The 24913-nt window shown below is 30.1% G+C and overlaps 1 protein-coding gene and 2 long non-coding RNA genes across 5 annotated transcripts in view; 2 read left to right on the top strand and 1 right to left on the bottom strand.

The window, feature by feature from the left end:
• The window catches only part of LOC141449781 (uncharacterized), a 48560-nt gene extending 36860 nt beyond the window's left edge, over positions 1–11700 (top strand). Inside the window, exons 3-4 of the long non-coding RNA XR_012455691.1 lie at positions 2689–2783; positions 11398–11700. This is a non-coding gene — a long non-coding RNA (uncharacterized lncRNA). The remainder of the gene's footprint in view (positions 1–2688; positions 2784–11397) is intronic.
• The window catches only part of LOC141449780 (uncharacterized), a 195860-nt gene that overhangs the window by 68499 nt on the left and 102448 nt on the right, over positions 1–24913 (top strand). The window lies entirely within an intron of this gene.
• Positions 5605–24913, bottom strand: part of LOC141449770 (myosin light chain kinase, smooth muscle-like) — a 117485-nt gene continuing 98176 nt past the window's right edge. For 2 of the 3 annotated variants that reach the window (XM_074119510.1, XM_074119511.1), the window contains exons 10-28: positions 23197–23242; positions 22819–22948; positions 22341–22488; positions 22095–22151; positions 21665–21985; positions 20726–20960; positions 19717–19997; positions 19404–19604; positions 19019–19173; positions 18645–18813; positions 10834–10999; positions 10615–10748; positions 10058–10340; positions 9339–9480; positions 8905–9104; positions 8666–8818; positions 7205–7328; positions 6349–6646; positions 5605–6053 (exon numbers count right to left, since the gene is read on the bottom strand). In XM_074119510.1, coding sequence (XP_073975611.1) covers positions 5926–6053; positions 6349–6646; positions 7205–7328; positions 8666–8818; positions 8905–9104; positions 9339–9480; positions 10058–10340; positions 10615–10748; positions 10834–10999; positions 18645–18813; positions 19019–19173; positions 19404–19604; positions 19717–19997; positions 20726–20960; positions 21665–21985; positions 22095–22151; positions 22341–22488; positions 22819–22948; positions 23197–23242 — 3371 coding nt within the window. In that variant the 3' untranslated portion in view covers positions 5605–5925. The remainder of the gene's footprint in view (positions 6054–6348; positions 6647–7204; positions 7329–8665; positions 8819–8904; positions 9105–9338; positions 9481–10057; positions 10341–10614; positions 10749–10833; positions 11000–18644; positions 18814–19018; positions 19174–19403; positions 19605–19716; positions 19998–20725; positions 20961–21664; positions 21986–22094; positions 22152–22340; positions 22489–22818; positions 22949–23196; positions 23243–24913) is intronic. The other variant, XM_074119513.1, reaches the window with a different exon arrangement.

Here is a 24913-nt window from a genome sequence, read left to right as displayed (position 1 = left end):
GTTATTACGATCAAGATCATTCATTAATGATGATTCTAGTTTATCTTGATTATCAATAACAGCTGCAGAATTTTTTTTTTTTTTTTTTAACGAGTACATTACTCTTGGAATTCTTACAAGTTCTTCCTTGAACTGGACTATTTCCTCATCATTATGTAATTGAACTGCCTTAAAGTATTACTTTTTTAAATTAATATATTCCCCTCAAGATAAGAATCCGATATATTTGTCATTAGATGAACTATTCTGCAGAATTAACAGTAGTTTCTTTTGAAGGTTCAATGGTAGGAAGTTAGTATAATCAACTGTTTCGGCTTTACTAAAATCTTTCGTTGAAATTCTATTTGAATTATTTCTAAATAAAGTTATTCACTAAGTCTGTCTTCTAAAATAAAGGTAATTCGATGAGTCTCAAACTGAATAGTAAAGATCAATATTTTGTTTTTTGTTCTATCTTACTCCTAGATTTTTGCTATAAATAGGTATGCATACTCCACCTCAAACATATATATGTATATACCTCATTTAAATTTCACAATCCCTAATTTCAGTGATTGCAGTAATAACAGTTATTAGTGGAAAATAATGCATTCACTCATGCTGCAAAAATATTTCTTCAAATAATTTGAACAAGCGACATATGTACTATTTATTGCATATGTACTGGTTACATGCTGTACTCTGTTTAAATATGTTGCGTCACTCAAGATAGGAAACGAAAAATGAGTGAATTCTGTCGCTCATTTGGCAATCAGAAACTTTGTTTCTTATTTTATCTGTATACAAAAATATTATTATTAATTGATTAATCATGTGCCAGCCAACATTACTACATCAAACACTTCACGCAGTGGAAGTTGTTGAAAGTCAGGCACACCAGTTACAAGAAGTTGTTTTAAATTATTATTTTTTAAATTCGCTTGACTTCCTTTATATTATTAAGAAGGGTCTTATAAGGCAGAACTCTTTGCTGTCTTTCTTGATTTCTTAATCTTGTAAGCATCCCTAATCTCTTTGAGGATTTCAATCCTTCTCCTAGGCTCAAGGCCTATACGTTTCGCACCAATTCATATCGCACATTCTCAAATGGTTCTTGTATCTTTTTGCAGATGTATGATAACCCCCTTTTATTTAAACTGAAACTTCTTTAGAATTTGAAGAAGATCAACGATGTATTTGATTGTAAAATTACAACTAACAATACAATGTTTTAGTCAAGAAAGAAAAAGAATCCTTCAAAGTGTCAGCAGACATTCGCTGTGTTTATTTCTTTCGGAGGCTTTAACTAGATTTCTTACTTTTCCTTCACACACTTTTTCACATCAAAAGAATTTCTTATCAAATATTTATTTATATTGAATAAAGGTTCAATTGCAGTTGATCTTCCTAAGTTCATGTTTCAAAATGTACAGAAAATACTAAAAATAAAACCATACATGTGTGTCTTTGGATATCCTAGAACTAGAAATCAGGTTTAAAATCACAAAAACAAGTAGAGGAAAAAAGTCAACAAGAAAAGGGAAGTGTAAGAACACAAATTTAAAATATTCTAATCTTTGAACGTGAACGTTAATATCTATTACTCGCGATTTTTTTTTTTAAAAAAAACAATGCAAGATGTGTTAGATAATCATAGTTTTGTAACTCAATGTCGGAGCAATTCTTCCGCACTCTAGTGGCAGAAAATAGACTTAAATAATTAACCACAATTGGAAATGTGTTTTATTTATTGGAGATTTGCAAAATAAAAACAATTGATCGTCCTTATTCACTTATTATTTATTCTTATTAAATATAAAAATATATTTAGCGACCACTTATGAAACAACATTGTTCATTTTTAGTTATTGCATCCGAGAAAAATAAAGAATAGATTGCTATTTCTATACTCAGGGCTTTAAAAGTTGTAAACTATGAAACCAATAATCACAATGTATATAGATGTATTTTCTAATAAACAGAAATATTGGCTCAAATTGTAAAATCTTTATTTTTCTATAACCAATCTTCCAATAAATCAAAACAATATTAAAATGTTAAGTTGTAAAAACTAAGCTTATAAATATAATGAATAGAACAAAATATTTAGACGTTATGGCAAAAAGATAGAATAATTCTTTTTGTCTTTATCCTTACGATCTTGTACTAGTTCACAATAACGGGCTATTAGGTCAATCGTTTTATTTTAACTTGTTCACTGTGCCTCTATTGCAACTTTGATCTGGACTGGTTTATAAAATGTCTGTAAATATTTCAACTAAAGTCTCGCACTTTGTTCACGATCTCTTGTATTTCATATGTTGCCTTAAACGAGTTGTTACTTGAGCTTTTGACTTTCAAACGTTGTGTAAAAAGGCGAGAAGGTTAAGAAATACCTATTCACAAATATAAAATGGGGAAAGGTAAAATGATTTGTTTATTTTAACAAGTAACTTACTCTGAAACGTACATTTTAATTATATCAGCTAAAGAATCCATTAATTAAATCATTTTTTTTAAAAAAAAAAATCATGTTATCAATTGTTACCAATTTTAAGAATACAAATCATCTGCAAAAATACTTCATTCGGCTTACTGTGATTTATCTTCTTTTGTTTGATGATGGATGGTGGTGGTCAAGATGAAGAAATGACAGTTAAAAATGAAGTAGAAAATCTGACGTTTGAATTATATCATTTAAACTTCTAGGAACCAGTCGTGGAGTAATAAAAGAGAAGCTGATGCTTGCTTGGCGAACCATACTTAACCATGTGCTTAGTGGATGCAAAGAAGAATCTGCTGAGGTAAGGAAACGTTGATTATATTGAGACCACTCTACGCTACCGTACCCAAAAAATAAAAATTTCCTTACAGGGAATTGCGTTTTTTCGTACGATTATTTATATCAACAAAAATAAATTTAATATCAAGTAATTGAAGGACCCGAAGGATTAACACTGTGGTAACAGTACCCTCGGCCCTACGGCTGTGTTCTGTCCATTATACAATAATTGTGATAAATTAGAACTACCGGGAAATCGTAAACATAGTTTACAAAGAATCAGCTGGAGGAGGACCTTAGGATCATAAATGTCAGGAAATGGAGAGAAGGCCCTGGTAAGGGAAGAATGGAAAAAGATAACGGTAGTGGCCTTGATTACTTTAAGGACCGTTAAGCCATAGAAGAAGTAGTAGTACTCTGGTCTCAGAACGTGACGGCGTTGTATTCGAGTCCATCAGGCTTCCATAAAATTTTATATATATTTACCATATTTCGCAATTATTTTCCACAATTCATTATATTTTCAAGGGTATTTTTTGTTTAAGTAGTAATTAAAGTTTCCTTACCTCACGTACAGTGAGTTTATGCAAAAACTTACTCAAAAAGTTATTTTAAAAATAACTTATTATGCGAAATAATTTTTTTTTTTAATTTAAAATATTTATTTTTTCGGTCTTTTAAAATTATTTGCAGTTAAAATGTTTTTTTTTTTCCTGAATATTTCACTTCTTTCTTGGCCGTTTCTTAATTCTCTTATCTAATCATTTCTATTTTTGTTTACAAGATCTTTGATTAAGATATACAGTTATTGGAAATTGACCAGATGCCTGGATTATTTACCCTTATTGTTAGGGCCTAAGCGTCGATGTTTAGGTTATTAATTGTGATATTCACTTGCACAGAAATTAGTAGATAATTAGTGTGAATAAATTCACATATGTAAAGAGACATTGCTTAAGAACGTTATTCGCTCAAAAGTTGTTATTCTCTAAATTTCATGGTTGCAATAATATATTTTGCCTGAATATATATCATTAAAACTTTATTTGTATTTATTAAATAGTTTTTGCACATGCCTTTTTTTTTAGAGCACAGGCTCTACTTTCACTTACCTCTACACTTGTTTTCGACTGGCCTTTTAAACAAATCCAGCTCTCCATGGCTGATGATCGGATAGTTCAAGAATTGTACAGGCACAATCAGTTCGGTTAAAAAGAGGTTCGCTTAAGATTTTACTTTCCCTTACGCCACTTGATCCTCTTCAAGGAATGGAATTAGCTTAATGGATGTGCACAGGACTCACTAGTAGAGGTTCGAAGTGCTGACCCTAGATATTTTAGGAGCTGTAAAGTTCTCTGCTTAGTACATTGTGAGAAGGCTACAACGAGAGAATTCTCATCGGGTCAGGTGTGCTATTAGTGAATGGTGCCAGACGTTTGATGCAAAGTTGGAGCATTTATGAAATTAAATAAATGTAGTGTTCCTGGTAATTTAAGCGAGAAATTGGGAAGCATAGTATATCCTATTTCCTAGTATAAATGGGGTTAAAGTGTTCATTCAAATATATAAAACTCATTATGATTTTTTACTTATTTTTTATTTTTGTCCCTGCTGAATTGTTGTGGGAGTTTTATCTAGAATAGTTTACTGGATGTTTTTATATGAAGAGTTTTGGGAATGATTATAAAACCAAATAAATAAATGTGTTTGCTTCTTCCTTAATTGTACCAGACGGAGAACTAATACGTCTTCATTATACAATCGTTTTACCTAATACAAACTAGAAGAGCTCAAATAGAAATGTCTTATAAACTACTACTTGAACAGTGTTAATATGAGAAATTATAGTATAGGTATGTTGTCTATTCGCCTCCGTACACGTCACGGAATGGTAGCTGGATGTTAATGCTCGTCTGAAAAATCAGCAGTACTTCAATTTTTTAGGCTCTTATCCGATTCTCCTACCATCAGAAAATTAAGAATTGACGAAATTCTTACCTTTCAGACCACATAGTTAATACATTTACGCGTCCAGATCAAATAAAAATAATTACAAATTTTAAAATTCTTTATAAAACACATGTTCCCGAAATCTTTATGGGAAATTTCGCCTTAATCTGATACACATTCCAGTGCTGAATATATCTCTATCTACAAGGATTCTATCAGTAACCCTTCTAGACTACTACTACATGTCCTCCTGTTATACTATAAAAAATACTACTTGATAGTCCGCTGACTACGTTGGCAGAGTTGTTATTTATTCTGACCAAATCCTCGCTATTTCAATCCTAAGTATAAAGGAGAATTTTAAAATTTTAACAATTTTTAATTTCTGGATTAGAAATAATTTCTAATAAATAATTCCGCTGGCGGAATGAGAGCTTCACATCTCGGGCACCAGTTGGCCAATACATTACTAATAAAACATTACTAAAAATAATACTTGCTATATTATTTACTGCATTATTATAAAAAATATCACAGTCAGTTGTGAACAGCAAATAGAAGAAATTGAAGCTACAGAAGCTGAATGGTACAGTTACCATCTGGAAATTCCGTAACACCAAAGTATATCTACTCTTTTATAAACATTTTTGTACAGTATTTGCCATTTTATTATTCTTCTGTGGATCAAAGAATAATGAAGTTAATAGTTTTGGGTCATTAAGCTTATTATCTTTGGTGTTTTACCCATCCAGCTTTGATTGTGCTTATTTCATGTTAAAAAAGAGTTAATTTAATTGCAACTTAAATTTGAATACCGGTTAAAAGTAGAACTAGTTAGTAAATAGATGTAGCGCAACTTATGTTTGTGGAAAATCAATCAATCAACACGAAAATCAAATTAAAACACAATTTAATAAAGGAATAAATAGTTTTATTTATTTATTTATATTTTTTAAATAATATACTGGTTGTACTTTACACAGAAATATATTAAACATTACTCACTCTTAGATAATAAATAAATAATTTTTGTATGCTCCAACTTACACATTTACTTGTTTAGCTGAATACCTTTAAAATTCTTTCAAGAACTTTTGATCATTCAATCAACATTTAATATAGATAATAAAATCGTTAAATATTAAAATTTGTATAATAAAAATACAATCACTTTGGTTTAATATGAGGTCGAAGTTATGTAAATAATTTTAATTCTACCTATTCCAAAACGCAAATGCCTTTTGTACATTTTCATTTCTTGTTTCTTTAAGATTATTACCGCTTATTTGTCGTGGATGTAATTTTTGGTTTTTCTTTATCCCTTCGCAACGAAACCTCTCTTCTGAAAAAATAAATCAATTAATTAATATTATAAAAAAAGATCTATGGCCTTATTACTATTAATTTTTCTTTTTTAATAACGAGATTAATTAAAAAATATGGCATGCATATTTTTAAAATATCATTTTTTAAACTGATGCGATTAAATTATCTCTATAAATTTACAAATTATCTAAAATGAAAATGATATTTTCAATTACCCAGGGTTTTTTGTGATAAATACTGAATAAATAAGAAAAATAATTAAAACAAATATATAGGCAAATAAATATGTATATTTAAATATGCAATTTTACCAGTGGTAAGCTGCCTCATTGAGTCCTCTATTTCTTCGGTGATTGAGTATTTTTTATCAGCCAGCAGGCTCGATGTATTAGTTGCAGTCAGTGATCCTGTTGTAGAACAATCACTAAAACCTGAATCACTTCTTTCTGAACACTGTCTGCCTCTTTTTAGCGATCCACTCGCTAAATCGGAATTATGTCCCAGGCCTCCGCTCATTCCTAAGTTTCCACCAGGTATTTGTGAACCTCTCCTTGTGGCAGCTGATAAATTAGCCATTCTGCCAAGTGCTCTGATTGCATTACCCGTTTTCTAGGGCCGTTGCGATTGTTAGACAAACAACACACACTCAAAATCAAACCCAGTAACTTATAATTTATTTTTTTACTTTTGAGCAATTTAATTAATTAATCTTTTAACTTCTCTAAATTGCCAAATAGTTAAAAGGTATGAATTACAAAAGAATACTTTGAATAGAATAGAATTATTAAAAAAGTTTTAAAATAATTGTTTTCTCTTAAAGAAGTTGGATTAACAAAAAATAATTCATTTCACTAAGCATCGTAACTAATTAATAAAATAAATCTAGATGTTTTTAAGAGCGAAGTGGTTATTTTTGAAACAGGCAAACTCTAAAAATGCAAACAAAATATGTTGCCCATGTTGTAACATTAAATTTGGGGGAATAACTAAATTAAGTTGAAGCCTATTACAGTGAAAGTTTGTCATACTACCTATCATTGACAAAAGGGTCTTGACATAAAATAACAATAATAATTACTGGGTTTCAAAATGTTAAAAGTAGCAAATATTGGAGAAACTCATTTTTAAATAAGCAAAACTTTTGAAAGCAAACAACACGATATATACCTGCCACTTTCTCCTGATTATAAATTTCTTTAATTTATCTGTGCACAATTTTACTTGACTCATCTCAGTATCCTCTTGACAAAGCCATCTATGAGACAGACACTCTGCAGCTGTTAATCGCTTTCTAAAAGTGATTAAAATAATATTACTAAAATTTAATTGAAAATTTAAAATGTCCTTTGTAGAACTAATGGTTTTGGGGTTACCCAAATAAACTTACATTACGCTATTACGCTAAGGGAGCGATTTGCATCATTTGCCATTGTATTGAATTTATCTACTGATAACTCTTAGAATTCAAGTTTCTTGGGTTAGCTACTAGCAGCTAAAAGGATTACCGCAAATTAAGCGGTAGGTAATGGTGAAGCACCAAGGGTTGTATGAAACATGTTTAGAAATAATATTGATATGCTGTTTCAAAATTCATTGCACGGAATTCAGTACCTTCCAAACTTATGATTTTAGGGATGAAACATTGAAATATCTGAGGTAAAAATAAGATACATCATCAGCTTGTGTGTTGAAGATGCTATGAAACTCAAGAAAAAGAGAAACCTAATCGGATTAATGTCAAATGTGAATAGAGAAGTAAAGTTTATATATACATATATTGTCTTTAACTACCTAAACATGTACTAAATATAACAATACATGTATCATCACCACCTTTATCATCTGCATAAACTCATGTATAGTTTAGTTTCATGCTCACTGCTATAGTGAATAGATAATATTATATATAATAACCTTTCACATAAATAATATGAAACACTCAAAGCAGAAATATATTGGACATGTACATAGTATCAAAGTTCAGCAATATTAATATTTTTCTGTAAATGAAGACATTATTTTCATCATCTGAAGGAGTTAAAGTTTGTCAAAATCAATACTAAATGCCTGGGTTTCCAATGACAAAGGTACACACAATGCAGCTTTCAGTTTAGAACTAGGCTGTAAGACGAAAATGTTTTTATAAAACAGAGAGATCTTTTATAGTCCTATTCGATACTTATTTATTAAGAATATTTAGTCAGAGATAACAGCAGAGGTGGATAAAACCCTAAAATCTAGTGCTGAAGATAAACAGGAAATTCTTCAAATAAAATAGTTTGAATTTCAGAGTAAAGCTGGAACGAAAATTGGGAAGCGGGGCACAAAACCGTATCTGCTTTTGGCATTTTATTTTTTAAAGCAAAGAGAATGCAGTTAAAAATAAGGACAGAGGTGCTGTTTCTGCATTTTCGCCAGAATAAATTTAATAGAAAAGATAAAATAAAAGTAGCTTTTAATATGCTACAGTGACTTGATGGTAGAGCCGACAAGTTATTTGTGCTTTCTTAGACTTAGGAAAAGCAATTGTAAGAGTTTGAATATACTATATTGACAAAATAAACCATATTAGAATCCAAACTAAGGAAAAGAAAAGAAAAATTGTACAAATAATAACAAAATATTAACTCTTTTCTTTTGACGAGAAGTTCTGATATAAATCCTTTTGCTTCATTTGAAATCGAGTCAAAAGCTTCATCATCAAAGTCAAAATCTGCTCGAGTTATATTTGCAAAAGTTTCAGCATCATTATCACCCATGAAAGGAGAGAGTCCAGATAAACTAAAAAAGAATTCACCATTAGTACAGTTTATTTATAATGTCAACATTTTCTTGTGAACTTTACAAAGAAAGCGTTCTATGCTTACAGTACGTAACAGATAACACCTACGGACCACATATCGGTTTGTGTACCAATTGGTTCATAATTTATTATTTCAGGTGCAATAAATTCTGGAGTTCCAAAGAGTACCCTGATTTGTGAATCTGGCTTCAATCTCTGAGCCAATCCAAAGTCTATTAATTTAATCTCATGGGAGTCTCTGTTAATGCACATGATGTTTTCAGGCTGAAATAACATAAAATTAGTGAGAAATTTTCAGAGTAATAATTATGTTTTTAGGGTATTTTTTCTTCGAATAATTATTTAATTATTATAATAAAAGAGAAAAGTGTATTCTCAAAGTCTTTAAAGTTTCCTAACTAAATCTGAAAATGACAATACTTAGAAAAAAAAAAAAAAATACTCTAGACAGATAATTATTAAAAATAACAAATAAATTTGAATAATAATAAAACTAACTTTTAGGTCTAAATGTACAACGGATTGTGAGTGCATATATTCAACTCCTTCACAGATTTGCCTCATAAAAAGAATGCAGTCTCTCTCAGTTAATGTAAAATCATCGGCAACAACTCGCTCGAACAATTCACCACCTGAGATGCTTTATTAAGAAAAGATGAAGATGGTTAGAGAATAATAGAATAAAAATTGGTTTCTGAGATTAACAAAGTTTAAAATTAAAAAAAAAAGGTTAATTTTCTTGTCTGTTAATCAACTGTCAACAAATGAGATATTTTCCTATAACTGATTATTTATTAACTTATTTTAGAATAGAAAATAATAATAGTCCCAAAAGTAATTATAGTGAATTTAGTTTAGTAGTGTAAGATAATGCTGGAAATTTTAAAAGGAACTTTCAACAAGTTCGGTAGGTGATGCTACCTACTGTCAAGAATTTGAAACATTGTTTCAACTTGCCTACATGGGTCCTTAAATTTTAATACTTTAAAAAAAATAATGATAATAATAGTTTATTTATACAAGGGAAATTACCTTAATATAATTCAATTTTCCGAAGTATGGTTCAATACTTTAAGCCAAAAATTTGTGAACAAATCTTGTAAAATATTGGTAAACATTGTTAACTACTCTACAAGCTAATTCTATCACTTCATTTTAAACTTATTTACTCGTACAAAACAAGTTAAAAACAGTTATTAATTACAAGAACTACTCACTATTCAACCACTAATGTAACGTCACGGGCATTTTCATAAGCAGCAACGATCTGAAGCAGTTTAGAATGTTTAAGTGAGTTCATGATCTGAAGCTCTTCGGTAGCTTTTTCTCTGTCTTCCTTCTTAATACAACGTACTGTCTTTGCTGCATAATCCTTTCCAGAACCGCGTTCTTTTATTCGGTGTACAGTACCATATCTACCTTTGCCTAATTCTTCTAATGTACTATACCTGAGACCAAACAAGCTACCATCTTCAAAGCATATTGCTTTGCTAGCGTCATCTAATTAAAGAATTAAATATTAATATGTTGATTTTGATGAATTACAATAATGATAGCATCTTAGTTATTTCAGTAATACTCAGCACATACCAAGTGCAAAAACTGAACAAGTGTTTCTAATTCTAAAGGCACTTAAAAGTGACAACTAATGTGCGAACATAAAAAGATTTTTAATTTAAAAATAAATTTAATTAAAATTCATAAACAAATACGAAATTTGACTTTTAATACACAAGTAGTCATTTAAAATAACATAATCTACATAAAGCAATACCTTTTTTTCTTAGCGCTAATGATGTTGACTCCAGACTAGGTTCACTTGATCCATGCACATTATGGGAACACACTCTAAATTTACATGTTTGCCCTTGCGGTATATTACTCAGAGTGTAGGAGAGACTGTAACACCTATGGAAATTTCTTTTTAGTTATTTATTTTTTTTTAGTGCAGTAGAAAATTATAAAAAAAAAACAAAATTACTAAGTATCTAACATTTCTTTAGCGTTTGTCCAGATTTGTCCATCATCCAACGACATTTGTACGCTATAACCAGTTATCTTGGACCCACCATCATAGTGTGGACTAGACCATGCTACTCTGACAACTCCCGGATGGACCAATACAGCTGTAGGCCTACCAGCAGGTGGGTCTGGAACCCCTAAACAACAAAATAATTTGTTTTATAACAACTTATTGTACTATAATTATTATTTTATACCAAATGAAGTTTATCGTGCTTAATATCCTTATGGAGTAACTGAGCAACACAAATAATGTTTGATTTAAAAAAAAGAAGAAGTTTTCAATGTTAACGTAAAACATCAAATAGAGAGAGACTACAAGAAATTTCAAGGTCCGAAGTATAAGACTGAAGGAAAATTTTAATATATTAATAGCACCTCAATACATCTAATCTTTCTTACCCTCGCTTATGAACGCTCAACAGTATTTATGCAATATTGTGTCTTATTTTCAAAGTTCAATGTCTACCTTTTGTCTGAAAAAACTGTTTTCTTCGTTATAGAATGCTATTAACAAGTGTTCTTTCTGTTCTAGTGTAATCATCTCATTTGCGTTGAATTCTGAGCTGCTAATGAAACCGTCTAAACTCCGTAGATGTACAATGGCGTTGAGGTCGGGTGATGAACAAGGCTAGTTTAGTATATTTAAATTATTTTCTTATTACCATACCAAGGTTTTGTTTACGTTTGTTGCTATTAAGGTAATTAGCCTGCTGGAATTTCACACTTGTGAAACATTTGTGAGTTTTCTTTAACTTCGTATCAAAGATTTTTATAATATTTCAACACAATCCTTCGCATTGAACGTTCTTTTAACTTTATATAATATGTTTAACAATTCGCCTCTCCATTGTAACATATTATCCACTTTCCTTCAACGAACTCTACGATTGGCATGAGATGTCCGTCAATTTTTCACAATATTTATCTAATAAAAATGTATAATTTAAGAATTACAGTGAAATCTTTCTGAAGTGTGATTTGTTACAGATTTTCCCAATAATTAAAACAGAGGCAATAATTATCCACCATAAAACTGGTCACATGTAGAACTTAAAATACTGGGAAAAATTCGTAAAAAGAGAAAACAACTTGATCAAATTTGTAATTTACAAATATAGACTATTTGAAGTTATATATTTTGTACGTGTTTAACGTGAGTAATACGGGAAATTACGACGAAAAAAAAAATAAGAAAACGAGGTAACTTAGACAAAGAATTTCTAAGGTGTAGATTCAAAAATTTGTAAGACTGGATATTTACAGACGTCATGAAAGTCCAGAATGAGTCACAGTTAATTCTAAAACGTGTTGTGTAATGAAGTTCTATTTCCTACTGAGAGGTATTCGACCACTAAAACGTTTTATTTCAACTAACGTTACAACTCTGAGGTATGCTGGCATATCAAGGACGTTGTTTTCCTTCCTGCTCACTGACAAAGAGAGAGAAAAAAATAATAATAAAAGTCTATCAAATTATTTTTCAACATACAGTCATCATTTAAAATAATATTAATAACATACTTGACAGCAGAACGTTTTAAAATAGATATTAATAGGAGACTAAGACAAACATCTTGGTCATAGACCGTTTAAGGGAAGAGAGATGAATGATTATTATTAGAAGAATATTTTTAAAAAAAGCATGAAAGCTTCATTTACTTTTTCGCCCTTCAACAAATCATTTAAGCTTATTCAAAACAAGTGAGTATCAATGCAGGTGTCTGTCTTCTTTAAGTGTAGCAAGAAATATAATATACTTATCAACATGACCAATTTTTATCGACTTTTCAAAGAAATCAACGTTTTACAGTAAAAGAATTGATAGAACTGATTTTTCATTTGGCCTATGAAGAAGATTAGGTAATTGCATTTGTTCCCTAACCGAAATCATAAATAAAGTGAGATAACTCCTACTACAACAATCGAAATCAAAGACACTAATTATTAAGAACCAAGGAACTTACTTAACATTACTTTTTTTGAAAACGTGTTTCAAGTAATAGTGATAGTGGATAGTAAATTGATGCAACCATTTCCAAAAAAACCAAAAAGAAAAGTTGCAAATTCGCATTTCTGTCAATCGATATACCTAGAACTACATTTTAGCAATTTAGTGTTATTCTTTTATATTACATAGTTAGGCGCGATATATTAAATTGTGAAAGCCACCAAAATAAACATTTTCCATTTTTCCGGACAAACGTTTCAAATGAATGTGGTAGATCCTTAAGTTTACCTGTCATTTAAGAATTTAAAATAAAATCGTAGGGGCCATTTTTGTGATTATCGCCACATCTGTGTATCAGAAGCAACAACAGTTGTAAAGCGGATCTCAGCTTTCTCTGATTATATTTTTAGTTTTTGAGATTATCAATTCAAAGAAAGATTGAGGAGGAGAGAGGGATGGAAAGAGAGCACACATGCACACTATTATATATATTAAGTTCAGGAGACCTCCAAACTTAATAAGAAACTAAACAATTGGCAGTTATTTTTCTAACAGTCCAAGGCAAGAAATTGTTAAAATGCTTAAGCCTTTTTCGTTTAAGAATATCTACACTTATTCTTAAACAACATGTTCTAGAAAATAAATTCAAGAGTCCTAATAATAATATGTTTTAAACTAAACACGCAAATTGAAAATCCTTCTGATATTTTATCCTCAAGCGCCAATTATTAAAAAAAAAGGTTGGCCTCGATAATGCGAAACTTGTTTTAACCGCTCAAGACATTACTACAATTTCTTTGATGTTAATATAAATCTGTTTTACAATTTTATGAACGTGTGTACAAAATAATTGAAAGAAAAATTTGTAGGAAGTTCAAAAAACTGGCATCTTGTTTATGCCTAAAGAATATTTGGTTGGTGAAGATTCGGTAACATAGAGCAATAGTTAATAAAATATAAATTTATAAATATCAATAAAATTAATCTTTCAATTGTTTCATTGTTTAAAAAATGGCATGAAAGGAAGCATCTTTTAATTAAATTCTATTTCTATTTCTTTTGTTTGAAGTTATTTGCATAATCATCTCTAGAGAACAAACAGAAATTTTAATATGTTATGAATCATTGTTTTGCAATCATGTAGGTCTTAGTAATTTTTTAAAGTAGCAATTTAGAAACTACATTACCATTTCGACTTTATTTTCAATAAACTTACAGCTGAAACAGTACTGCAAACGATCAGAAGATCCTCCGAAAATGCGGGGTCTGAGGGCCCAGGACTTTTTGTTTATTTATTTTGGATTGGTTCTTATTTATTCATCATTCCTTTGACATAATTTTAATTTTAATTTTCATATTTGGTGAAGATTTTTTATGGTTAGGAATTGATATTTACTACCTTTATTGGTTCTGGACGGCATGTCTTTCTATGGCTAGAGAAAGTAAAGTATTAAGGTAAATGTCGCAGTGGTTAATGGCGTTCTTTTAACATTATCTGGCAATATAGAATTACTTCCGTCAAGCGAAAGATAATTGAAAGGTGATCCTGAAAACAACTGTTGAGAGGATAGTCAATAATAGAATTAGTTCGACCTGTTAGGTCCTTAGCAGGTGGACTGCTCATAGTTTATTAGTAACCACAGAAAAAGATCATCTATGAATTATTTTGAGAACAACTACTTTTCCCTATTTTTCAACAACTAAAAATTGTTGTTAAATTAAGCAGCAACTCCATTCCGGATGTGGAATAGTCTTTCTGGCACTCGTCATGTACAGGCAGGCCAAACGCTGCACTTTCTCTAGGGCTTTCTTAGTAGTCCTAGACTAGCATTAAAGCTTATAAAGAGAACTACACTAGATTTTCTGGACACCGGGAACCATAATTACAACGTAGACATCTAAAACTTTACAAGAAACTAAACCATTTTTCTAATAGCATGAGTCGTTATCTTCATTTTTGCGCAATCTAAATTTATTAACTTCAAACAGAAAATGATAAGCAAAACTAAAATGAAATATGTTATTCAAATTCTATTCACATAACAGAATGTAACAATAATATTCATAAATACAAAAATGTAAAACAAAACACAACACTTTTCAAACATGTATAGAAAGTAATAGTTACTTTCGCAAAAAAGTACAAAAAATAAGTTATTGAAATATTTCTGTTCCACTTTCCCGAGAACACATTAAAATAAAAATATGTTTGCCTGCCACGAACTAAAAAGATATAATTATTTAGTAATCGAATTTTAATTTTTGAGAAATTTAATTAAACCCAAAAAACTAACCGTTGCAGTCCGGTTAGATTTTTCCACATTTATAATTCTATTAACACATCAACTTACTTCACATCCAAATAAGTTAAGTATGTGGATTCACAACTATTTTTGAATATGGGTTTTAGATTAAGCTTCGCACAATAAAACAGGTCATTATTTTGCTTTTACTATTTCGTACAATGCGTTAAATTGACACCTTCGTTGAAAACTTAACGTTACGGCTCTACCTTTGAACTGCTTCAAAGAAAAAATAATAAAATAAGCAATATATAATAATAAATTACTGTTCATTAGTTTTTGGTGACTTGATTCATTATTTCAATAGGGATAAAAAAATAAATGTCAATTTCAGTCAAAATATTTATTTATTGTGCCGAGCTTTGACCTAGGGACTAGGCCATCTTCAGGGCTTATTGCCTGTATGATATTTTTACATGGTTATTGTTAAGTTGGTGTATCCTCTGTCTTATCTGTTTGTGAACTCCAGTTCATATCATATAGTCAATAAGCCCTGAAGATGACCTAGTCCCTTGGTCGCAAGTTTGGCACAATAAATAAATATTATGACTGAAATTAGCATTTATTTTTTTCATCCTATTACAATAATAAAATAAAATACTATTTAAATTCTCTTGGATTTATTGTCTAATCAAACTTTTAGTTATTAATAATGTTTAATTTTTGAGCAAATCCTAGAAAACCGTTGTAGTTATTTTCGTGAAAAGTGCAAAAAACTGAAAGAAACCAGAGTAAGTCCTACGTCAGTTGATTAATGTTCACTAAAACGTTTTTGACTGACATCTAAATCCCAAAAATTTAATTTGTATTTTTAATTTGTAGCAATATAAATTTTAAGAAAAGTTTTCAGAGTTCAGCTAGGAAGTTTTAAGACAGTTTCGTTTAAACAAGAAATCCGTTAAAAATATTTTTATCCAAAAAGAACAAGAATTTTAGATGATTTAATTCTTCCCAATTATCTTTTATAGGCACTTTTAGCACTGAAAAACTGAATTGATAAAAAAAAAAAAATCAATAAATACAGTACTTATATTCATTAAAACTTGTCTATTAAAGAAAGTGAAAAAAAAACAAAAACTATATTAATGACTAATGACGTTCAAAGTACGACCTAAAATTCTTAAAAAGGCAATGAATATAAAAATAAGTAATTAATATGCTAATGAATTATAAGTATTTATTATTAATATAGTGATTTCATGTACGGCAAGTACTATGTGACGAAGAATACAATATACTGACAAGAATGGTAAAAGCAGGACAATAATTAGATTACGCAAATAGTATAAGTCGAAACTGATGCTGCTGATGTGAAATAGCAATATTACTAACAGCAGTAATAGTTCAGATTATACTTACACTTAGCAGTCTGATGTGGCATGAAGTAATAACTGCGTTCAGGCACACGACTCTGAAGAAATTACCAAGTACAACTCCCACTTCTGCTTAAGTTAACTCTCTCTTCATTTTCTATACGTACATTTATCCCCGCTACTTACATTCTCTTGGATTTAAAGTAAAACTTTTACAGACTCTAGAGGACGCTGTTTAAAATCAATACAGACTGAGCATAGATCGAGACAAAATGAACTGACTGTCCTCATTTTTTTATTACATTGTTTAACAAAAATTAATTGGAACCTTAGATGCTAATTTACTGAGTCAAGAGTATATCGTCATCACTTTAAACCTTGATTGAAGTTCTTTTATAGAATCATCTTCAACTTATTTGATAAATCCGACAAAAATTAAATCAATTCCATTGTTTTTATTAAATTTAAAAGAAATTACGTCATTAAATTGCTTCTTTGATTAAAAAAAAAGTGCTACGATTACTTGCAAATTTGGATTGAGGAAAGAAAATCCAAATAAGACGTTCAGCATCTGGAATGGGCTTTATGTCTCCTATACATACGAGTAGAGAGTCACTCCAATTGTTTTGCCAGGGTGAGAGTCAGTAAGATTGTTTCTTATATTAATAGCATACAACTTGGATGCCTACATAATAAAGAAATATCCGAAGTAGAATCAAATACCCGTGAATTGATATAGTAAATTGTTCCATTAAGTTAAAATAATTTAATTTAAGTAAAAATGCTCTCAACTGATGGAAACGTAGGCACATTTTGACCTATAGACTTACTTTGCCCACTTACTGTACTATAAAATCAAATATTTTTTACATTATACAAGTTTATAACATTTATAAATAGTGATGTTTCGATCTTGCATCTTCCTGAGCTACTTTCTAGAATGTAAAAACAAAAAAAAATTTAGAATGTTTCATACTTCTTTAGATGTCTTCTCTTGTATCTTCAGTTCCTCCCATTTTTTTTTTTTTTTTCTTCTTAAGCTGTAAATTTCTCTCATGATTGGTTTTTAAGTAGATGATTTATGATTTTAAAGTGTTAATCTATAAATTGTGTTTATCCATAAAATATAATGATAAATTTATTACTTTACTCAGCTAAATCCAGTACGATGGAGAACCAAAATATGGAGAGTTTCACAAAACACACTCACAAAAATAAGTGCTAAACAATTGACCAAATACTAACTACTCTGCCATCACAGAGTATTCTAAACAAAGCCGTTTATCGTTATCGATCAACAACATAGATAAAGTGAAGAGGCAATAGTTATTGCTTCATATTCATTATATTAATATTTTATCAACTAAAATTGTATCTGTTTCAACACATTACAAATTTTGGAATGAAAAAGCCACACCTCTCCTTCTACACTTATAACTATTCTATATTTGAAATTTATTTCAAGCTCGAAATCGTTAATTACCATTCAGTTAGTCTTAATTGAAAAATAGCGAGTAGTATATTTCACTTTTAGGATTGAGTAACATGAGATAAGTAAATATGTCACCTAACGAACGAACCATCAAGTTGTTCTATTAAAAAAAAATTACAGGCAATTTAGAAGTAAACATAACATCTCAACACATCTCTAGAAGACAAACAAAATGTATAAAATAATTGAACTATTACATTTGCTTTAACAGAAGGGTATTTCTTTTTTTTTAAGTAGCTGCCAAAATGATGTTGATTCCTTGCTCAACATCAGATTATAAATCCCCACTGCCAAATGGCCGGTAATTTACAAATTATTTTTGTTAGACGATGTTTAACCGAGAAGAATACCGAGAAGCACAGTAATGCCTGCCTCAGTGAAAATAATATTGCAAATGTATAAAACAAGGGGTCCTTATTTCCAACTTATAAAGGATTCTAATAATTACTTGGCACACCGCTAGAGATCACTTCACTGCAGTTATCGTTATAATAGCTGCATGTGAAAGAGTAGAGAAATATAAGAAAATCGAACATTTTACTAAAACAAGAGTATATTTTTATAATATTGAGTTTAAATAAGTTTATAATTTCTACAGAAACAAGTAAATTATATGACTTCTTCATAAATGTTTTTAGCAACATGCATAATTTTTAGATAATATTCAAGAATAATTATCTCATTTATTTTACTGAGATAATTCCTTTTAAATGAATATCTTACCTTCAACAGAAAGCGAGGCAAAGTGATAATCGGTAGCCAGATGATTATAGACTGTTAGAACGTACTTCCCTGAATCATCAGTGCAAACAGGATCAATGACTAAAGTTGTTAATCCTTGCTCATAATCAGTCAGTGTATTCAACCTATCATTGGCACTGAGTTCGATTCCCTAATCAAACAGAGCATAATGATTAAATAACTGAAGACTTTTTTGTGAATAGTAGCTGATGCCACCAAGAATTTATAAAAAGTAAATTTGTTACTTTTAATTAAGAAAACAATGAAAACGTTTCTCTGTGGATGTAAAGATATTTAAAATTGTATTAAAAATAATATATTATTTAAATCCATTATTTAAAATTTTAAATACTAACTGCTTTTGACCAAAGAAGTGTGGGCTGTGGTTTGCCTTCAAAAGTGGCACTTAATGTAGCTTTGTTTCCCATTAGAACGGTGGCATCTTGAGGTCCTGATAGAATTTTCGCTGGAACTTCTTCTTCAGCACTGCTACTTTTTTCCATACATTCTTCTATAAATTAACAATTTTCACTGAATTAGTCAATTTCTTTATATTATTATGTTTTATTCTAACAACTGCTTAAATTATTAATTTTGTCAGTGGGATACTCTCTTTAAATTGCCATTAAGTGCACGATACATGATATCCGTTGCATACTTCTTGAATTTTTGACCATTCTCTTGAAAAACAAAAACACAAAAAAGCAAACAAACCTAGAAATTCTAGAATTGTAAACTTACCAACTACTACAAGCCTAGTATGGGACTGCGCCATGCCATGCTTATTATAGACTGTACAAGTATATAAGCCGGAATCTTGCAGGAAGACGTCTGATATTCTGAGTGAAAACTGACCGTCTGGGCCACTAATGTGTGCCATATCGTCGCAGTCAGGTATTTCCTCTTCTCCTCTGCTCCACACTGCTCTCAAAGGACCTTCACCTAAGCATATAATATATATATATATTTGACAATTAACAGCATAATAAATAAAACTAGATAGAATATAAAAACAAAGAGGAAAACCTACTTTTTAGGCAGTTAAATTAATTACCAGTAACGATTGCGGTGATAGTGCATTCATTCCCTTCCATGACAGTCAATTCCTTTGGCAGCCCTTGACTAAAGAGCGGCGGACTAATTTCTGAAACTGCTGTAGTAACTAATGGTGTAACAGTCAATTTTACTAAACCTCTACTCAAACCCCATCCACCTGCCAGATGACAAGAATATAATCCAGAATCTTCGCTCCGTAGAGGGCCCAATTTAAGCTGACTTTCTGTAGGCGTTTCCAAAATTGACCATTGTCCTCCATCAATAAGTAATTCTCCATTTCTTTAAAGAAAGAATTAATGAAAAAACTCTATCTAGTATTTGGAATTTCTAGATATGTACTCTATTACAAAATTACTATTTTGGAGGAGTCATTCCGATAGTTCGTATATTATATAGTAAGACGTTCACTCGCCTAAATAAATAACTAACAATTAATCAGCTAAAATCATTACCAGAAACTTGTGATAAGAATCGCGGAGGTGACTATATGATACCCAATAAAACAAGAATTGGAGTGACTCATTATTTTCTTCAAATGATGTCAAAGATTACAATTTTCTTTTATATTTGTTTTAATAATATTAACTAAACTGTCAATATCCAACATAAGAAGCGCCATCATCTATTCCATTACCATACGTAATCAAATTTGGAAGTACGTTAGTATTTTAACAGTAGTATAAAGGAGCAATGGAATCGAAACGGATCATGGTGTTTCTTTGATTTATCGTTTTGAGATTTACGGTTAAACATAAATAAGCACACTCCACACACATACACAATCGCGCTAAAATCTAGGGCCCCCAAAACTTGTACTTCAACTTGAAAACATAATTTAAAGAAATTTAAAAGGTCAAAAATAAGGTGTAAAAATCACTACCAGATAAAATGACACCGTTTGTACTTATTTGCAGTAATTTAAGAAACTGTTAAAAATTAAAAATCCTTTTCCTTCATCTGTGATCTTATTTTAAACTTGTCGTTAACAAATCATCTGAAATACTTACTTGTACCACGTAGAAGTACTGTGAACTTTATCTCCAGTCCCTACATGACACGTTAAAGTAAAAGTAGTCCCTTCAGTCGCTGTACATTCTTGTACTGGCTGTCCTGAGATATGACTTGATGGCTCGCTTGTTTGATAAGATTTTTGTTTTTGTAGTTGTTGTTGTTGTTGTCTATACTTTCTACCAAACTGATAATGGTCTTTAACAGTTACTGGTTTCTTTTTAAAATCATGACCTATGGAGACATCAAGAAACAAATTTCAGTAAATTTCAGTGATCAAAATTTCTAAAGATATCTACTTAAAAAATATTGGCCGTCTGTTGTGAGAAATACCAATATTTATTCTACAAAATTAATTGTGAAAAAGATAAATTAAAAGAAAAAAATAAATAAACTGCAATTACTAAAGAGATTGTTTTAAAATATTTTTATTTTTGATTTAAGTTCTAGGTACTATTGATTTAAAAGTTTTGTTTTAATTGTGTTCAGCTAAATCTTGATGGTAGATGAAAGAACATAAATAGCGAGTGCATATAAATCCTTTAAATTGTAAGAACGGAATCCTTTTTGGTCTTCTGACAAGTTATGCCTGTTATTGACCCCTGGTTTTAACCTATTAATTGAGAGCAAGTCCCTATTACATTATACGTAACTGATAAAAGAGTTCTGTATTTTATATATATATATATATAGCTGATACTATGTTAGTAAAAACCTATTTTTCGGTATAGAGTAAATACAGAGGGCAAGGATCCATTCAGGAGAAAAACATTTAATTTTTCGAGAAAAGACCCATAGGGGAATTTATTTAACTTGATAATTATGAAGATTACATTTACTGTGATCTATTCTTCAATGAAAAGATGTAATTTGAAATCATACGTTTCGAACAATCCTATTGACAGGATCTGATACTAAAATAAAAATAAATTGCTTACTGACAATCTGGAGGTGCGCAGAAGCTTTTACTTCTCCATGACCATTTTGTACTACAACCGTATATTTGCCAGCATCTTCTCTGGTAACACCTTCCATAACTAGTGAGCGAATATCTTCGTTTTCTTGTATTCTATATCTTGAACCAATAATAGGTTTACCGTCTTTATACCAGTCAGTTGTTGGATCTGGATAACCACGTACAGCGCAGGTAAATCTAACTGTTTCGCCAACCAATGCTACTCTATCGTGTGGTACTGTTAACAGTTTGGCTGGCGTTCTGCGGCGTGATTTTAATTTACCCACAGCTTCAATTCCGTGTCCTGCACCATAAAAAAAAATGTCAATTTAATTGTATTTTACGCTTTAATAGATTGTTTAAAAACTTTTTTTGTTAGTATCTAGCATCAATAAAAAATAAAGCTAGCTTACTTGTTACACAAGGCGATACAGAATTACTGTACGATTTCCCTTCTTCTTTTTCTTTATCTGTAATAGATTTTACAGTCTACTTCAAAACATTATATAACAAACAATGCATGAAGAACTAGAAAAAAGTAAGATTTTTTTTTTTTTAAATAGTTTAAAGAAAATGCTACTTTCAAATAATTTTTTAATCTATATCGTTTAAACATTACTGACATTGTTAAGATACATATACCAAATACAGCTACCTACTTTCTACAGTAAGGTAAGCGGATGTAGATGCCACACCAAGTTGATTAGTTACTTCGCATTTGTAAAGTCCTTGATCACTCCATAAAGCTGCATCAAGTCGAATTCCTACGCTCTCGCCTTCCGTCCATTTCTCTCCTTTCTTCAGAAGCTAAAGATTGCCATACTGAGTTAAATTTTTAGTGTTAGTATTTTAAAATTATAAATGATATTGTCATTAAGAAAATAAATTATATATGTTTATATTATATAGGATAGTACATGAAAGTAAAATGAATAAAAGGTATTGATAAAATCCATTTCGTGAAACCATTTTTAGGAATAATTTCTTGATTTTTGCAGTATTTTACACATTTTAAACAACTTAAATTTTGAAAGAACTTTTTAACTGTTTTAACTTGAGTAAGTTGCTGGGGTTGGCAAATTTAATTACAATCCAGTAATGTAAAGGGAAGACAATTTACATATTTAAAGTACTCACAATGCCGTCTTTAGTCCAAAGTATGCTAGAGGATTCTCCTTTAATGCGACACTCTAGATTTATTGGAAAACCGACTGTACACCTTGAATCAACCAATGGCCTGGTTACAAGCGGTAAACTATCCACCTCACTTAAACAATAAACACAAAATTGTCGATAAGTTAAAATTTTTTAATTAATATAAATAAAGTTTTGATTGATATTTTACTAAGAGCATGAGAAACATATAAATGTGGCTACTCTCAAGTTTTCAAGATTGTAAATGCTTCTCATTATTAATAAAATATAGAAAGAACCATTACACCAAAATTTAAGGAAAGAAAGCTTCAGATTATTGAGTGATAAAGTTAATTTATTAAATTTTCTTTGAATACATACGCTTGTCTAACTTCACCAGGTGCAATCTTCAAAACATGGCCTTCGCCTAAAACAATATATTTTTTTTTTATTAATATGAATTGAAATGAATGTGATCTAGGCGCACCCTAGATGGGCCAGGGGTTGCATTTTCCAGAAAATGTATGAAAATAAAACTAAGTTTTTCAATTATATGATTAAAAAAATGTGATGTAGAATGGACTATGCACATTATTTTAGGAAATTCCATCTCCAAGACCATGACAAAGTTTTTGATCAATATGCATATTTTTTTGACCGAATTACACTGTTCTATTATCAAGTTTTATTGAACACCAGCCATATCCTAAATTTAGTGATGACATAATGCCCTCTTCCTCACAAATATCTATTTAAATATTTTTTAAAGAAATCTCCTTTTGCTAAATTATTTCATTTATACCAGTAAAAATATTTGTTACTTTAAGTTGAAATGGGCAATGCTTTAATTTAAGCAATATGCTTTTAATTTCTTCTCAAAGTCCCTCCTGTCCATGAACCTGATCATACAAGTTAGAGGTGAACTTCTATTCCTGGAAATGGTTATTTAGCCAATGTAATTAATCACTTAAATAACTTTATCAGTTGAAGACTCCAGAAGCCTCCTGCTGAGTTATTTAAATGGCTTTGGGTGATTAAAATGAAATTAACTCTTCTTTTATAATATAAAAACATTCGCTTACATGTTTTATAAAACATAGTTAATTTGCAAGATAAAAATATAACGAGGCTAATTTGCAAGCTGTGACTTTATTTAAGTAATTAAGATTGTCTTTTATTTTGACCAACAACTACTTTGGATTGAGTGTAATATAAATTTGGTCAGAGTAGATTTAATTTACACAGGACAATCCTACCGTTTAAGGTGAAATACTGTTTAATTTCTGCAGTAGAACTGGTTTAAACTGAAAGTAATCGTTTCAGATGATCGGGGAAGAAATTTAAATAATACACCAGCATTTTTCATTTGTTTCTACCTGGCTGAAACGAAAACATGAATAAAATTCTGTTAACCATTTGTCGTTTAATCAACTGTTATATTTAACCTTTTAAAACAGTAAGATTTTTTAGGGAGATTTAGTACCTTCTAGATAGATTTTATTTAAAGTTCTTTGGCCATTTTGCCAGCAATATTTTTAGATTACTACTCATCTATGAATGTATTATCAAAGTACGAATGGACTATTTTTTATTTAAATCTTAGATGCGGTTTTAAGTTTATTTATTTAAATAAGTCTTTACGTGCAGTTTTTGACGATCAACGTTTAAACAACGGTGCTACCAGACAGTTATATTGCACTGTAAATAATTAGAAATGCAATGTTCCGTTAGGAACAAAGTCAAGTATTGGATAAATTGTGAATTAAAAGGTTCTTTTTGGACCCTTGTAAATGTCTGTAGCTTAAAAAACGAAGATGGCCTTAGTAGACTTTCACATGCCTTAAGGCTTTGTAAATTTTTAAAAAATATATTTTTTTCAGTTTGCATACTTCTTTAATTGGAAAGTTTTTATTAAAATAGTGTACGGGATTAGTGGAATCCTGAATCTAATCTGGAATTTGAAAAGGGGAAAACAATTATTGAAATCGGATTTTTTTTTCTAGAATTCTTTTATAGTCAATGATTAGCAAGGGAAGTCAAAGGCCAAACTACATTCTTAATGGGCTAAGTATCAATACTAAGTTTGTATGTAAAACAA

The sequence above is a fragment of the Rhodnius prolixus genome, unplaced genomic scaffold, assembly GCF_049639745.1.
Source record: "Rhodnius prolixus isolate KJV_2025 unplaced genomic scaffold, Rpr scaffold_2, whole genome shotgun sequence".
NCBI classification, from domain to species: Eukaryota; Metazoa; Arthropoda; class Insecta; order Hemiptera; family Reduviidae; genus Rhodnius; species Rhodnius prolixus.
This window is presented reverse-complemented; position numbering and strand designations above follow the sequence as displayed.